Below are 16,519 nucleotides of genomic sequence, written 5' to 3'. Positions count from 1 at the left end.
GGCTTGCCATAAACATATTACATCCGACATATAGCTGATATATATTAGTTGTTGTCGCTTTGGAGCGCCCGCGATATTGAGTTCATCACGTCTGTCTTCCTAGGTACAACTCATTTATAGTTGGAGTGTTTTAATACGAATTTCCAGAACCAGAAAATGGAACGTCAACTCCTTTCGTTAGCGTTGATCCAAGTTTTAGCGTGCAGTGTTATTGGGTGTCCGTGCCAATGCGGGGTAAGTCATGACATGTCGATCATCCGAGCAGTGACTAGATCCGGAAGGTTGGTTCTATGCCAGCAGAAAAAAGAGTACATCTCATACCCTACGAAACTGCACCCATCTTTCAGCTATGAGTCTTATCAGTGGGGCGCAGAATTAACAAAAGAGTGCAAATTGGTGAAGCTGGTTTTGCACTTCTCTGTACTAGGTGGCAAGTCTACCGAACTGTCTAGACTCAGGAAAGCTTGCAGTTGCGTACAGGACTACCTGGGAAAATTCTGCCGTTTGCAGCGTAAAAACTGCGGAATACAATATTTCTTTATTGTCAGGCGATTTAATCAAATACGTTGAATCAGAGGGTGTCCTTCCCATGGCTCGAGTTGGTCTAAAACTTTGCTCTTGTTTCGGCGGCTAAACGATCCGCTCGGGCGAGTCGGAGGGACCCGAGCCTAAATGTTAGGAGTGAAGGTTCATTGCGTGAATGCGACCCACGGTTAGCTCAGCCTCTTATTTAGAGCTCTAATTTTAGCGGAATTGCTCTCTCCGCGGAGGGAACAGGGTAGCCCGGCCCCTTGCACAGAGTAGAAGGAGGGCAGCGACGTGGAATCTTAAACAAGACCCTTTTTGCTTGCCATTTTTGAGTATTCGAGACCGAATGGTGATGCAGAACTCGGAGAAAATCAATGTAACTTGTCAATATCATGAGCAAAGAGGCGAGGAGACTGAAGAATCTGGAATAATCCCCATCTCTCTCGGCGACTTTCGAGAGTGCTAAAGCAAAAGCATCCCCACATGTTCCGTTGCCACCCGTTGCCCGGTCCAGCACTCCAAAATCGGTTCATTTGCTGTGCTTGGCCAGGAGTCTTAACTGGCCAATGAAATTCCCTTTATCAAAAGGTGGTCATGCAGGACCTGGGCTTTGTGCTAGGATATTTCGTTGCCACTGGTGGACATGGAAACAGACTCGTCAAGTCGAATGAACTTGGCGTACTCGCACGGGCGGCAACTGGTGTCAATGACGAAAACCATATAGTTCCCTGGCGGGGCAATATTGCCGTTTGGTGGAGCTGTTGCGGTCCAGTCCCTAGCTGACAACCTGCTAGCAGACTTGTGTTACACAAGGTATGTCATAAGTTGTCATTGTAAGATAGTACGTATAGTTCCGTTCCACGAAGGTCCGGAAGAATCGGAATGACAGACTTGGTAACCGACCAAGAACAGTGGTCGAGACCGTCTACATCCATGATATGGTATGATAGCTTGAAGTTACATGACCTCTTACGCCATTCTCAAAAGTTGATTGACAATGCGTTGTTAACTATAAATTCGATGTTATACTCCTCTGGTGATCTGTTTCCGATTAACTTGTTCGACAAGATACTTGCTTCATTTCTATCATCAACCACCTCAAAGCACGTAGGCCCCGGGCTGGTAATTTCCGCTTTAGAGATGACGCGGCGAATCCGGTGAAACTAGTTCCAGTAGACCCAAATCAATCGGACGTGAAGAGGGCAGTACATCAATACCATGCGCCATTGTACGGAATCACAGCGAAGCGGTTTGCGGTGCATGATGACCACATTGTGGCTGATCCTCCTGTAAAAGATGGCAAGATCTCCACCGTCGATGAAGAAGCTGAATTCTCTGGTGCTTTCCAAGAAGTGATACGCCTCGGGGGGGCACCGGAGTTATTTTCAACCTGCCGGCAACCCAATGAGACTACGGGAGCGTATTTCTGGGCCTACGATGGTGCAAACCTTATTGGCACTCCACCGCGATTTTACAACCGTATTCTTCGAACTTTGGCATGGAAGAACAAACGAGATGGTCCAACCGATGAAAACACGAACGCAGAATTCGCGCGTCTGTTTGCCCTTGCAAATGTGGCAATGGCGGATGCTGGCACCCTTTGCTGGCGAGAGAAGTATCACCATGACTTTTTGCGCCCAATTTCGGCTGTTCGTGAGGATGCCAACCAGTCGATGGTAGACCCATTCTGGCGCGCACTGGGTGCGCCCTCAACAAATACGGATCAAATATCGTTCACACCACCGTTTCCATCTTACCCTTCAGGGCATGCCACATTCGGTGCAGCCTTCTGCCAGATTGTGCGACTATTCTATAGGAGAATTGGTGTCACGAACTTCGAAGAGGACGGGCCTGACAACATTTCTTTCGAAATCGTATCGGACGAGCTTGATGGTGTCAGTCGCGACTTACGACAGACATACGACCCAACGCAACTGATAACGAATCAGCCGGGAACGGCTCGGACACGCGTCAAACGCCGGTTTGAAAGCTTGTGGGAAGCGATATTTGAGAACGCCATTAGCCGTGTATGGCTTGGAGTCCACTGGCGATTCGATGCATTCGCTTCAAATGACGTACTTGTATCTTCCACCGGCGAACCGACCTCCAAAACGGAAAATGAGCCATGTGAAGCCCGTCACTACAAGAAAGCGTCTGATATTAAATATATGACCTCTGGGTCACGCACCGATCAACCTGGGAGTTTCCCCATTGGTGGTGTCCCACTGGGGCTTGAAATCGCCAATGATATTTTCCGCAACAATCTCCAGCCTACGCCAAAAGAATTGCAGCCTTCTCCCTACGGGGGTCTGGTCCATTTAACAAGTCAGAAAACCGCTGAAAAGCACAGGATAGGGCTATAATAGCCCTCGGAATGTGTGGATTGCTGTGTTTGAAAGTATGAATGTTTTTAGTACAAAAGTCCGTTATTTGCGTCGACGCAATGCACTAACAGCAAACGTTGGACCAGAGCCTCAGGGAGCTGTTATTCAAACCGTTTGATGTTCTATAGTAGGGTGTCCCTCTGTGTGCTGTTTTCTTCCACCGGGTTTTTCTGCACACCAAGCGTAAATGCGGGAGGAACCTTCTACGATTCTGTTTCGTTCCTGTTTTTAACTGCGCAATTTGAGAAAGTTCCGGCCAGCAACGTGTATATTTACCGGGAGATGGAAGAGTATCCGATCTTTGGTGGGCCTACGTCGCACTTATTTCGTTAATGTACCAGAGCTTTCTCCCCCACTTGAGTATTGGAAAAAGTGCCAGATTACGCAGAATGCGATTATCAATAGTCTTACACGTGCGGAGGGATGTACGGATGAAACGAATTGACCACCCCGAAAGTCGATGAAAATTGGGAACGGTTAATTACTACTTGAATCTACAGGAAATTATGCAACCATGCAACATTTCATGTCTTATTATTGGAATGCGCACCTAGAAATGCGGAAAGAAAAGGACGAGGGCGAGGTCGAGCAAATCCCAGCAACGGACACGATCAGTGGAAAACCGGAGTTTTCCCCATACAGATATTGATATATCTGGTATTACTCTATTTTGGCCGGATAAATGGACAGTCACCTAATTCCTAAGAAAGTCAATTACTCGCAGCCACTTGATATACCTAAGGGCGAACTATAGGCAAGAGTGAAGACTCCGGCAAGATGGAAGACTAAGAAGCTCCCGGTTGGTCCGTCACTGTTATTCCTTTCTCCACATTAGAGTGGTAACTTCATGCCAGGTATGAGAAATAATCAAACAGCTGTGATAAATAAAATAATGATGGCCAATGAGTTTGCGAAACCCGCTAACACTAGATTTGACGAGATACAAGTAAGCATGAATATCGCGTCACAAGCACAACGAGATCATCAGGTGACTAGGTTCGCCTATGAGGAAAGAGATTCGATCACGCCCGGTCGTTCTGTGAAGCCGATAATATCATGGGGACAAGAATCTGGGAATGGATAGATTAGCTCCGTGATTTACGGTACTTTCTCCGGTCTAGCCTGAGGTCTCGGAGCGGGTCGGACTTGGACCTTTCTTGAGGTTGAAATGATATTCTTGTCAAATCCTCAGAGACCTTAGGGACGTGAAACTATTAGGAAATTAGACTTTGGGTAGAGAAGAGCTTGTCAGCTAGCCAATAATTTCAGTCCTACTGTAAGGAGTACTTTAACCAAGTTGTGCATCACTTTTAAAAGGCCCTTCTTTTAAAAGCCTGATGAATTAAAGGGTTTGGTTATAGTTTCACCTCACGCTTTCATCGCGTCGACTAACACGTTGAACCTCCATATTAACGGTGAACCAATTGCATTTCAACAAGAGTTTATAATTTTTATTAATTGCGGTCAGGTTTTTCTATTTTCCTTGTCATTTGAATGTTGGATTCGTTTAACCAACGCCCTACTTTCCTACTGATTTCGAAGTTTGACCAGTCTTTTTTCTTCAGCACACACTGTTTGGTTCCTAGGTTAATCGCCTTTTGAACGCTGTCTTAACGCCTCGTCTTCTCAATGTCCAATTATGCAATACATCGCTCTCAACGGTGGCACCTAGTTGGATTTCTCCCTTTCTTGGTGGCTTTTATTAAGCTGATCAAAATTATTCTCACTTTTTTGCCTGTTTTGCCTAGAATAAACCGACTGACTTACCCAATACATATTAGCTCTTCATATTCTGCCAGTACGTGTTTTAATGAAGCTGGTGGGTTTGTGGCGTTGTTTAAGATTTTGAATATTGATTTACCTAGTCCATACTCCGTACCCTACTCATGAAAAAGGCGGCGGTATGTTCAAATGTGAACATGAGCAACGGATCTCAGGGAACCGAGGGTCCGAAATAACCACAGCCACCAATAGCACGGATTTTCGCGATCAATTGCACACTTTTACTCGGATATTAATACCTAGAGGAAATAGATCGGATTTTGGAACTAATGTCGGTACTGTACGTAGCGATGGGGAAAGAAATTAGATTAACTAAAACTGCCTCAGGCAGAGAAGACGTCGGACCAGCAAGATTGGCCTAAAAGTTACTAGAGGCTGGGAAGATCAATTCTATCTTTAACCGTCCATTTGCTGATTCTTTATAGTTATCTCGCCCTCGAGTATAACGTCATCTTCAAATTATTCCATATCGCTCTTTCCAGCCCGTTCCAAGTCCTTTTCTGTGACTAAATTTAAGGTCGATAGTACAGCAATATTCGAAATTGGCTTCCATTCTTGGCACAGAAAATTGTCTGACGACCTACCGCAAAGACAACGGTGAAACTGCCTAGGCTAGACTCGGCTAGGCTGCAAATCATCTTCGTTTGGAACAGTCTTGACGTATGGTACGGAACATCGAAAGATGTGTAGGCCAGATATATCATTCTCTCATCAGGATCGCTTTGCAACAGTTTACAGCTTGATAGATGCCTTCATATACCCGAACATATAGCCCAGACTTGTACCATAGGCATCCTAAGGGTCTAATCAGGCGTTTACGCAAATATATACACTGCCATTAAGACGCAGCGGCTATTCAGAGCCGTCTTTAGCCTCATACTGTCAGTCAAGCATAATTAGAACTTCACCATCAGTTCCAGAAGCTTCTGAACCCGTCCCCCCTGTTTGTATTTCAGTGAGACAGTGGCACGTTGAAGACCGGAATGTAGTATCCATACCCCAGAGAGAAGGCTAACCCCCATCCCCGTGATATGAAGTGCCCCGTGTGATGAAACGATCACTAGGTACTCGCACATTCCAGCACCATCACTCCCAATCCACATATTCAATTTTGCCTGGGAATAGCATAAATAAGTATCATTGCAAATTCTTATTCAACCGGACTTTTCCAAAAAGGATTACAACGTGTTAAGTTGGCCGATTACAGGACGACGCGTAGATCTAGAAAATCTGCTATTTATTACTATGGCGCCAAGATCATTCACAAAAAAGTCCGAGATGGATATGAAAGGCAAATTTTGCATCATTTGGCCTACCTATTTACCTGTATCGACTTTTTGTATCATTACAATAGTGTTACCCGAGAATTTACTAGTTCTGGTGGATTTCTTGGTAGCACAAAGGTACACAGAATAACAGAACTGATAAGGCCAATACACAGGAAGAAAACAGTTTTGTAACTTTAAGTATGAAAAATACTAGCGCTGCTAAAATGAACAGCCACCCCTACCTAATAACCCTGTCCGCAAGTAGATGGCCTGCTTTAAGGAAACATCTCTCTAGTAGAAGAACGTCAGGGCCGCACCAAATTATAAGGGCATACAGTGGTGCAGAAAAAACTATCATAGCTCCATGTATACTACCATTAATTAGGCTAAATGCTAGGGATACGGGTCTAGGATTACGAAGGCTCTTCACGCATCCGCGTTCCCGTGTTGATTCAGAAAGTCAAAAGAATATCAAGAGTAGTGGCCGCTTGGTAATTTTCACTTCCAGAGATCTCTATATTTCATTATAGTGCCCGTCGATGCATCGCCTCCGCCCCGTCATATTTCCCTTGGCTGGAGAGCAAACCACCAAGGTTATTGATACTGGTGATCGTGTCAGGATGCTCATGCCCAAGCACCTTCTCTCGTGCTTCTAACGCCCTTCGATGCATCGCTTCCGCCTCTTCATATTTCCCTTGACTGTTAAGCACCGAGCCAAGATTACTGACACTGGTGAGCGTGTCAGGATACTCGCGTCCAAGCACCTTCTCCCGTGCGTCCAGCGCCCGTCGATGTATCGAATGCTTCTCCATCTACACAAAGAACTCGTACAGAGCGTTCCGTAGTCATCGTTGACTTCTTTTTCTTTGACTAAGTGGACCGAACTAAAACAATGATTGCCTAGGGGTAGGTTATTAGATGGCCAATCATTGATATACCTGAAAAGTAACTGTCGGTATCACCAGCTAGGTACTGTGTACACAGTTAAGTGGACAGCATGTATGCTCCAAAAGCAGAAAATAAATTGATTGATGTAGATAGATGTGTATTCCAAGTCCTCATCCAATGCCCCTGAATCCATACGGCGGGAGCCGTAGCTTAGCAAGATTACGTACAACATGTCTTTGCTTATTCTGACGGGAGGATATGTCCCGACAGTAACAGACCGTGCCGAATGTACAGAGGTTAATAAAGGCATAGCAAACAATATATGAAGCGGTAAATGAACATCATGTTCAAGATGCGGTGGTCTACATTCCGACGTCTGTACTCATATCTACACGTTCGTCTTAAGTCATGACGTCTGAATGATAATTTCAATTTGAGATATGCCAATCAATATTCTAGGGAATGATAGTACTGTACATGATTCAAACCGGTAAGCACCCAAACGGTTCCACACTACCGCAAGATTTTACCGTAGTTGCAAGAAACATTCTACCCAGTCTCATCTTGACAAACAGAAGATTGTGGACATTAGTGAGGCGAGACACACACAGCTAATCGGTCAATGGGGTAGCACTGGCTGTGGCAGAGCGTCTACCAAACAATCTCTGGTAATTCGGATGGCCAGATCTAGATCATGCACGCCGGAGATCAGGATCGGACGAAAAACATGGGTTAAGGGACCTTCATACGATTGATTTAAGGTTCGTACGAAACGCGAGAATTCGGGAACAGATGACCTAATACAGCTCCGTCCGCTTTGGGAAATATTGTGGGGCTGAGAAATATCAATTCATTTGTAAGTCCCTGTGGCTGGCTGAACACAGCCGATCATCTCACCATTCTCAGGTTGGCATCGACACGAGATGCGCGATTTTAAGTTTCCGATGTAGACTGGGGCCTAACGGCCTGGAAGTCTTCTAAAGTGAAGCTAATGAGCTGGTTTCGTCCGGAAATAATATTCCTCGTCTACGGTGCCTACGACGTGGCTGGCGCGACCTGGACCTTACTCTGAAGCCTACTCAGACTCGTTGGGGCTAGCCACCCGTACCATATGGCCAGATATCGCACTAGCAGATGATCAGAGCGCAATCAACCAGGGGATTGCCTACCGAGGTAGAACTTTCAAAAGTGCACTATTATCCTATTATGGAAGTACCTTGCTAAGATTTATCATACGATAGATGACTTGAGACAAACTAAAATTAAAGATCATGGCACTATTTCAAAGTTAATTTAGACTCCCGTGCGGAGGATGACTAAGAAAAGCTATAATCAGCACCCAACGCGCGGTAGGTTACTTGTGGCATGACCACTGTACTACTGCACATACTGTCTATGGTAATTGCGTCAGGATATGGTAATGAAGCGCAAATAAATGTGCATATTGCTGGATGTGGCCCCGACAGATGATCGCTCGGAGACATGGGCGCACTGAGGACCAAGAAGAATTTCTGCGGGGAACCCGAGGAACCAACGTCATCAGAGAGCCCGATAGTGGCTAGCCTGGTTCGTCGACCCGAAACCAAACTTTGGGGTTGTGTGGGTGCGCTTGATCATCTGCCGGCTAGACTCGTGTGCTACGGAAGTGGTCTGACCAGCGACGGATAGATCTAGTCTGCAAGTGGCCACTTTCTCGGTTCATCCCTAATAGAAAGAACTAGCAGAGATTGTTGAAACTTTATACAGTAGTTCTAGAACCAAATTAGACATAACCAGCTTACGCCTTCTTCTCTATAAATATCTGGTAACTGCCCCCCCGTTGGTAGTCGCCATTCCACAAAAAGGTCACAAGGCTGGCAAATTTTAACAATTGCATTTGAATACACTCATCATGGATGCAACTACTGGTCTTTATATCGAGCAGTATCCTAATGAGACTTACCTCGTTGGAAACTGCAAGAAGAACGGGGGATGCTGGAATCAGAGCAAGCTCCGTCTGGACTCTTGCCTCGGCGATAATGGCGGTATATCTGAGCCCTGCGACATGAGGGGGAGAATCTAGCGTACTAACACAAAGTAGGTCGCTTTGAGTGGGGAGGAACCGGGTTCACCGCGCAGGCATCCAACATCAGATTCAATGCTGAAGAAGGCGCTGGCCATAATCCTATACTGCGAGCTGATCTTCGCGACTCAGCTGGCAGATTTCTCCCCAACAAGGATGTGAATCTCGCGGAGAGGATCAACAACTACGATGGGAACCTTGAGTTCCATTGGTAAGTGTAGTGTGACTTCAACGCACTTATGCCCCAGGAGCGTTAACAGGTTGATAGAGATGTTTCCCTTACCATCTATCATCACGGTACTGCTGCCTGTGAATTGGATGCTCCCTCGTTCGTTTTCCGCTATTTTCTTGCACTAAATTGTCCCTAAATCTCTAGTGGGACAGTATATGAATAAGCCCAAAATCCTTGGAGTTCTGTATGAGTTATACATACCAATTGAAAGTATTTTGAGAACCACTCTTAGTATAAGAAATCTACTTTCTTAAGGCTCCAAAGCTACAGCTACTGAGTCTATGACATCCATTACGTCCATTAACTGCCACTAAATACCGTTTTGCCGAAAGGACATTCATCTCACAGAGAAAGTAATCCTCTAGGACACAGAGACGAGCCACTACTCTCTGCACGTTAGGCTAGGAGAATCGACAAGAACGTTAAACCCGTCCAGAGTCAAGCAGATTACTTTGCACAGACGGATTGGTTCAGAAGAGATAACTATGACGTCCTAGAAACAAGGTGTGGGGATATATTGCTTACATTTCCCTTTGAACCCCAGAGTTTGTCGTACTCGCCCGCACCAGTACAGCTTCACGTTAGCCAAAGCTTTCTTAGTAATAACTTTCTTATCATGCCCGGGTCGTCGACATTCTCGATAAATGACACGACGCACGGCAAATACGACAATTTCCGCGCGGCCACGGGCGCTTTACGCAAAACGCTTAAGGCCCAAGAGATTCACAAGACCTTACTCAATCAACTATTTTCCATCTTCTTCAACTCCCTCGCTATACTCCAGCTGGTTATTGGCGCAACGATCACAGCGCTAGGGCCATTGGCCGAAGACCACATGGTGGCAATTACAATCTTAGGGGCAGTGAATACTATCATTGCTGGTGTCATTGCTCTCATGAAGGGCCGCGGCCTACCGCAACGTCTGCGAAAGGACTTGGCTGAGATCAGAAAAGTCATGACCTATATTGAAGAGGTGGAGATCAATCTGAAATATGGAGATGGTGAGGAGGCAAATCGAGACGTTATGAGTCTAATCAGAAATGTTTTCGACCAGTATAAGACAATGCAGGACGTGATTGCCATGAACCAACCAGACACTTATGCCAATACGCTGCAGTTGGAGAGGGGCAATCAACTAGGGAGAGTCCGCCCAGTTGACGAGGAAATGGGCATTTCAGCCAGATGAGTTGTAAGTTAATGAAGGTTTATCTCATTCCTCAAAAATTCGCTTCTCAGAGGAAGTATCAAGCAAAAGACAGGATACAATACTCAACCGTTGAAGGTACGATCAGCCATCTGATCGATGATCGACGCCGAACAAGGGAACGGATATGTCCGGACCACGAACCAAAAAAGGGTTGCGGCTGAGTCTTCCAAGGTCTAGATTTTCTTTGTCCTATGTGCACCACAGAGCATGGAATTATCTTGCAACAAAAAAGAAACGTCGTCTTCTTCGCCTTTGCAGCGGGTGTAGCTACGCTGGCTCTTTGGTAAAAAGTTTTATTACCCATGTCTACTCTTTTGGGGTTGAAGCTCTTCTTGGGCCAGACTGGGAGAAAAAAGATCGGTAGAGAATATGGTTAACAGTTTGCCTCATTAAATTCTTACGGCCTTTCAATATTACGAGGCAGTTTGAATGAGTCGAATCAATGCATGTTGCTCTCTAGACGATGGTTATCATCGCTTGCTACTATCTTCGGGGTAGTAAGGGCCATATCCTAGGCCGTGGTGGACGAGCTCCTTCGTATAAAGTTTGAAAGTATCGCTACAAATATGCCGTCTACTTCTTTGCATTCTTCACGAATTCTTGTGAGAGTGCAAAAAGGCTGAATCTGCGCTGCGTCCATCAACGCCTGACGCGAACATCTTCATGTCTGGTGACCGATGAAGTATGGTTTCCGTTGTGATACAAGGCAAGAGCGCACCAGAAACAATCGCGCAATATCGAAAATAGTCCCTGCTCTGTCTATACGAACTTGAACATCGATTGCGTTTCACTCTGTATATATACTCTCTTGTATCTCATCAGAACGAATAATCAATAATTTTTCCTTTTCATTACAAGACTTTCGAAACCGCCCTCCGCGAGAGCAGCGTAACGATTGAAACGGCCATTCCAATGAAAGCCAACTCGGCCTGCGAGATAGAAATCGGAATCCTGCCTTTGGCGGCACAGAAAGTCTCAATATTGTGATTGCAGATTTTTGACTGGCTCTCGCATCCAGACAATGTTAATTGGCTACTTATGTTTGACAGTGCGTGTCAAGAAAACGAAAATAGACACAGGGTGCTGCGTATCGGAGGAAAAAGACCTATTACAAGTCTTCTTATCTTCAGTATCAATGTGATATCCCGTCAAGTGCAACAAAGAAGGCTGCAGATCCGTTACATTGAATCGAAAATTAAGCTACTATTTCAGGAACGGTGATAAAAATATACTATTCCTAGCAATTTGATGAGGAACGCAAGTGTAAGCACTTTTGCCAACACGAGTATAAAATGGACGAAAGCGAGGTTAAACAATTCCGGAGGGTAACGCCACAGACTCGTATGTCCTTTTCACGGCCACAGAGAGCTTTCATTACCTATCAGTATCGCCAGGTCTAATCCCTACTAAGGAGGAGGAGACAGGGTCTGGTGTAGCTCTTTACGCTGCGGGGCTCCAAAGCGAATGTTCCCAACATCAAACACCTGCGGGGGTAGAGAGTCAGGGACCTTGATATCAAAGTCCTTCCATACGAAATATGTAACCACTCACAGCCGTAAATTCCTTTTAAAAAGGTATCGCCTAGAATGTCTAGGTCCATATCGCCTCGACTCTGGATACCACCATAGAGATACCCAGGCTTAGCTTCCGCAAAGTCTAGGTCCTCCTTCTGCACAACGAACTGTTTGCCACCAACGGCGAATGAAACAACAGGGAGTTGGTCCACAGTTGTGTTTGTCGGGTAGATATACTCCTGGCTCTGGGGGTCATAGGTGGCACCAGGAATAGCGTAGTAGATGGCCTGGCAGATGATATCGTCGACCAGAGCTAGAGTAGTGCTAGTATCAGCAATAGCCTTGTTTCCCGCGCGGAAAGTCGTCTGCCCATTCACAGTTGCCGAGGCAGAGTCAAACATTCAGAACCCTTGACTCTTATCGACCGGCGTGTAATAAGTCTGCTCGCCGGATGCCTGCACAGTGGCCTGGTCGATGAACCCGAAGGTGTAGAACGAGGCACCTTTGTCCGGCTCGTCCGCATCACACCACGAGCCAAGCTTAGCAGTAAAAAGCTCGGAGCTTTTAGAGATATCGGCTTGTTCGATCATGTTAACTACCGGTGTGTTCACTGGCTGAGGCTTGACTGTGTTGAGTTTCTTGAAGGCAAGGCCGAGCAGCCCGTCACCCGCGCCGCTGGCAAACTGAGTAGACATCTTGTCAGCTATCTCGACGGCCTGATTCATAACTACCAGTCCATCGATGCTGACGTTATCGGTGCCCACAGTGCCGCTTGCAAACAATCCGTCGGCATATTTAATCTTAAAGGTTGAACCGACTAGGTTGTGAAATGTGCGTGACTTGACGGATCGAAGACATTATGGTTCGGGTGCTGCGAAAGCGTCGAGTGGGGAAGCTTTGTCGACCAGACCTATTTATGTTTCTATTAACCCTTCCCTGTTATCCTACTGTAAATAAGGGACAATGCCTTACCCAGAGATCCGCTGATCCGGTATCAAAACCAAGTTGCACCGTCTGCGCTGGCGTCCCAATACTCATCTCTACTAGGTACATTAGATCATTCTGCACATCTAGTTCGCCAAATTCGCCAACTTGGTCACTGTCAATGGCTTTCTTCCGCAACACCTGCTGGATGTGCGCGTGACCGCCAACGGCTTGGTCTGTAAAGGACGACCCATTTGCTCTAGCTTGCCGTCTATGAAATACGGCCCCTCCTTGGTCGGATTGAAGCGGTACTTGCGCATCAAGTGCACGTATGACTTTTTGCCATACTTATGGTAGCGTGGGTTCAACTTGGGAGGGATCTTAGTCGGCTTCATTGTCCTTGACGGTCAGATTGATGTAAGTTAGCAAGTATGCATTGTAGTAATGGCGTTGCAAAGCGTGAATTCAGTATATTGTCTTTCATACGTTCGTCGGATTTTATCCAAGATGTACATTGGTGACTTGATGGATGACCAGTCTCTGGCTAATCTTTATCTGATTACATCACTCATTGAATCATAAGCAGTGTACTGAAGGATTTCGTCCATGTTTGTCTTTTTACATAGCTCTTCCCCTAGAAAAGAGCCGTATCCTACAACTCTGTGCTAACTACCGCTATAATTCATGTTTCATGCCACCACCAATTAATACCCATGACTCCAACGACGCAGAGCATCCAAGTAGGAAAGCCATCCGCATTCTGCCCTTGGTTAGACAAGTTATGTACAGTCATGTTGGTCCAGAATCTTCCAATCCTGTTCATATCGTATAATATGGTCACAGGTGGTAGAATTGAAGTTTCGGGATGCCTTTCCGCTCCTTTCGCACCCGACTTGTCTTGTCAGATGTGCCAAACATCAGATGCCCGATGATAGGGATTTATGCTTCTTCTCGCAACTCCCCGTAGTGCTACGGCGTATCTGCAGCAGGAATAGTGTGTTTCGTGCAGGCCAAGGGAATCCTCAATTTCACAGTAGATCAAGAGGCCGAGCTATATTAATTCGGCAGGCTTTGGTAAGTTACAAAACCAGATTTCATGCCAAGGCTCTCATCCAAGGATTCCATTGTCTCTCCGGCATTTGAAGATTACTTTTGCGATAAAGTTCTTCTGTGCAAGTCAAACATGCTATTATTCTAGTCCATTCAAAACCAAAATGGAATTGTTTAAGTAGTCTCATGACATAACGTATCATTTGATCACAGTGGTAGAATTATAGTTTCGGGATGCCCTTTCCGTTCTTTCGTACCCAAGAGCGGTCTGGCCAGATGCGCCAAGGCTCAGCTGTCTAATAATGTGTTGCATGCCTGCCAAGAGAATCGTATTTTTTGTTACGTTCCAGAAAGTAGATCAAATCCACTTGTGCATTTCAACGAGAGTATCAAGACTGAAGAGAAGAGAACAGAAGAGGCAAGAAGAGAATTATCTAACTAGAGTTCCTCCTCCGTACGCCTTCCTGCCGGATCGGGCAGCCTCGCCTCCTGCAGGCATGGCTGCCACTCGTGTTCAGATCGGCACACTTGGCACAATTTTCACAAGAGATGAAGAGGAGGTATATTGCTTCAGCGTTTATATTGATAGGTCACTTAGCCAGAATGCATTCCGGTGCTCTCATCCAAGGATTCATTTCGGTCATAACCTTTAATATGGGAAAAGGACTTTGTTAAAATACCTCACGTTCTATAGGTATTGGATGCCCTCCCACCAGAAAAGCCTTCTGGCCATGGGTTTACTATTCAGAGTTGGGCAACTCAATTATCATCCCCATTACTTCAAGACGCAACTCAATTATCATCCCCATTATTTCAAGACGCAGAGGGAGCACCTTCAACACACTCTCATGTCACAGGGTCTTACTCGATAATAATATAGGCGCATTATAGTGCCGTGCATTGCGTTGTTATACCTCCCACCAAAGTTCGCAACTAATTCGAATAACCTTTGCGACGAAGTTCTTCGGTGCCAGTCAAACATGTTCTTACCGAGCATTGGCCACTGCCGCAACCGTCGCAAATGGGCGGACAGATTGGGTTGTGACACAAAAGGATACCTGTATTTAACAAAGAAAGACGACCGTGGAACGGAGTTATGGATGGCAGGAAATGCTAGTCATGATTACGGAATATTGACGTTTAAATCAAACTTGCACGACGAACTTGAGCCAGAGTAAAAATAGGCATTTGGGCTAACTGTCGTTAGTTCATTTCGGGAATGGCGTTCAATCAACTAGAAGATAACCTACAACGCGGACATCATGTTAGTGGCACGCATACGGTACCAGTACTCTGGACCTGGCCAAGAAAACAGAATCTAGCCTCAGCCACGCTACAGTGCACTAGGTTCATCCTATCATCGTGTTTTTTCTTTTATTCACTTATCTAGATGCAGAACGGCTGTGACGCAGCCATTCTACTAATGGTTGAACGCTAATTAATACAAAGAGTCGATAATATTCGATCGACATTTTTAACCGTAAACTGAGCGATAAAGAATGGATAATTCTAGGCCAGGTCGACGAGATCCAGGCTTTCTTTATGGCCGGGCTGGTTTAAAAATGATATACGCCACTCGCAAAGAGAATATTATGTAAGTGTGCAGCCTGGAATTCCGTTAAGCATGTGTTTGACCGTGGGAATCTACGAACCTGTCCACCTCAAGCGAGTTTGTTATCGGATTTATCTCACCATCGACCATTTTCCCAATTCTCCTTAAGTCCGATCAACGTTAGCTGATTTAGAGACACTAGATCAATATTCCAATAGGTCCTCAGCACAGAGTAATTTCGAAATCTCTGGTCGAAACAAGGCTACATGCTTTCTTGGCACCTGAAACATGATCGGCGATTAAGAAGTTCGTCTAGTTATCGACAGTCTAGACTAGGTATATGTCTCAGGTCTGAATCGGCCTCTCTAAGTTGTTAGATGATATAAGTGATTGATTAACTAGTAAATTATACTTATTTGACTTTTGATAAGTTACTGATCCCCATATTTTCAGTGACTCGAACACAAATCACGGACCTACCCACGCAGTATCGAGTCTTTAGGGAAGCATGGCGCCTCTATATGACTCTGACACATGGTACCGATTGTCAAACGCGTATGTTGGTACCTCCATGGCCTTAGACGTGGACAATGACGGGGTAGACAACAAAGAAGGGGTTTTAAAAATGGCACCTTCGGCCAATTACAGTGGCCAATTCTGGCAGTTTATGCCACAGCTGTCTGGAGAGTATAAGCTATGCACTATGTTTCTCGGTCCAGACAGAGTCCTAGATGTGTACGGAAATGACAAGACTAAGCCACATATGGCAAGGGTAGGGAATTACTCGGGTCAGCTGTGGGTAGTAGAGGGTTGGGGAGACGGTACGTGGAAGTCATCGAATGCGTATTCGGGCAAAAAACTACATCTTGATACATATGCGGGTACTTACGAGCCGTTTATGGGCGACAGGGATCATGCAGGGCAATATTGGACCATTACAGCCATAAAGAAAGTTTGGAACGTGGTATGTCGCTCTCGGAAATGACTAAAATGAGCAGAGGGTGTCGAATTTGCAGTTGGTCTGGACGATTTATGATTGTGATGAAAATGTTGAAAAAATACGTGTCGCGCAAATTTGGGCATAAGGCCGCTAAATCAAAAATACAGCATGGGCTAAATTCTTAGTCT

At 45.6% G+C, this 16,519-nt stretch overlaps 3 protein-coding genes across 3 annotated transcripts; 2 read left to right on the top strand and 1 right to left on the bottom strand.

The window, feature by feature from the left end:
• Positions 1-1,122: 1,122 nt before the first annotated feature.
• POX_h09391 (Vanadium chloroperoxidase) lies at positions 1,123-2,891 on the top strand (the record flags this gene model as incomplete). Its single annotated transcript, XM_050118145.1, has 3 exons — positions 1,123-1,206; positions 1,253-1,341; positions 1,640-2,891. The coding sequence occupies 3 exons, from the start codon at positions 1,123-1,125 to the stop codon at positions 2,889-2,891; spliced, it is 1,425 nt and encodes a 474-aa protein (XP_049964932.1).
• Positions 2,892-8,741: 5,850 nt separating this feature from the next.
• Positions 8,742-10,330, top strand: POX_h09389 (uncharacterized protein; the record flags this gene model as incomplete). Its single annotated transcript, XM_050118144.1, has 3 exons — positions 8,742-8,874; positions 8,931-9,123; positions 9,550-10,330. The coding sequence occupies 3 exons, from the start codon at positions 8,742-8,744 to the stop codon at positions 10,328-10,330; spliced, it is 1,107 nt and encodes a 368-aa protein (XP_049964931.1).
• Positions 10,331-11,827: 1,497 nt separating this feature from the next.
• POX_h09388 (uncharacterized protein) lies at positions 11,828-13,184 on the bottom strand (the record flags this gene model as incomplete). The annotated part of the gene is made up of 5 exons (XM_050118143.1): positions 11,828-11,835; positions 11,903-12,178; positions 12,281-12,704; positions 12,838-13,060; positions 13,138-13,184. 5 exons carry the CDS (start codon positions 13,182-13,184, stop codon positions 11,828-11,830), a joined length of 978 nt encoding a protein of 325 aa, XP_049964930.1.
• Between the last annotated feature and the right edge of the window lie 3,335 nt (positions 13,185-16,519).

The sequence above is a fragment of the Penicillium oxalicum genome, chromosome VIII (genome assembly GCF_001723175.1).
Source record: "Penicillium oxalicum strain HP7-1 chromosome VIII, whole genome shotgun sequence".
NCBI classification, from domain to species: Eukaryota; Fungi; Ascomycota; class Eurotiomycetes; order Eurotiales; family Aspergillaceae; genus Penicillium; species Penicillium oxalicum.
This window is presented reverse-complemented; position numbering and strand designations above follow the sequence as displayed.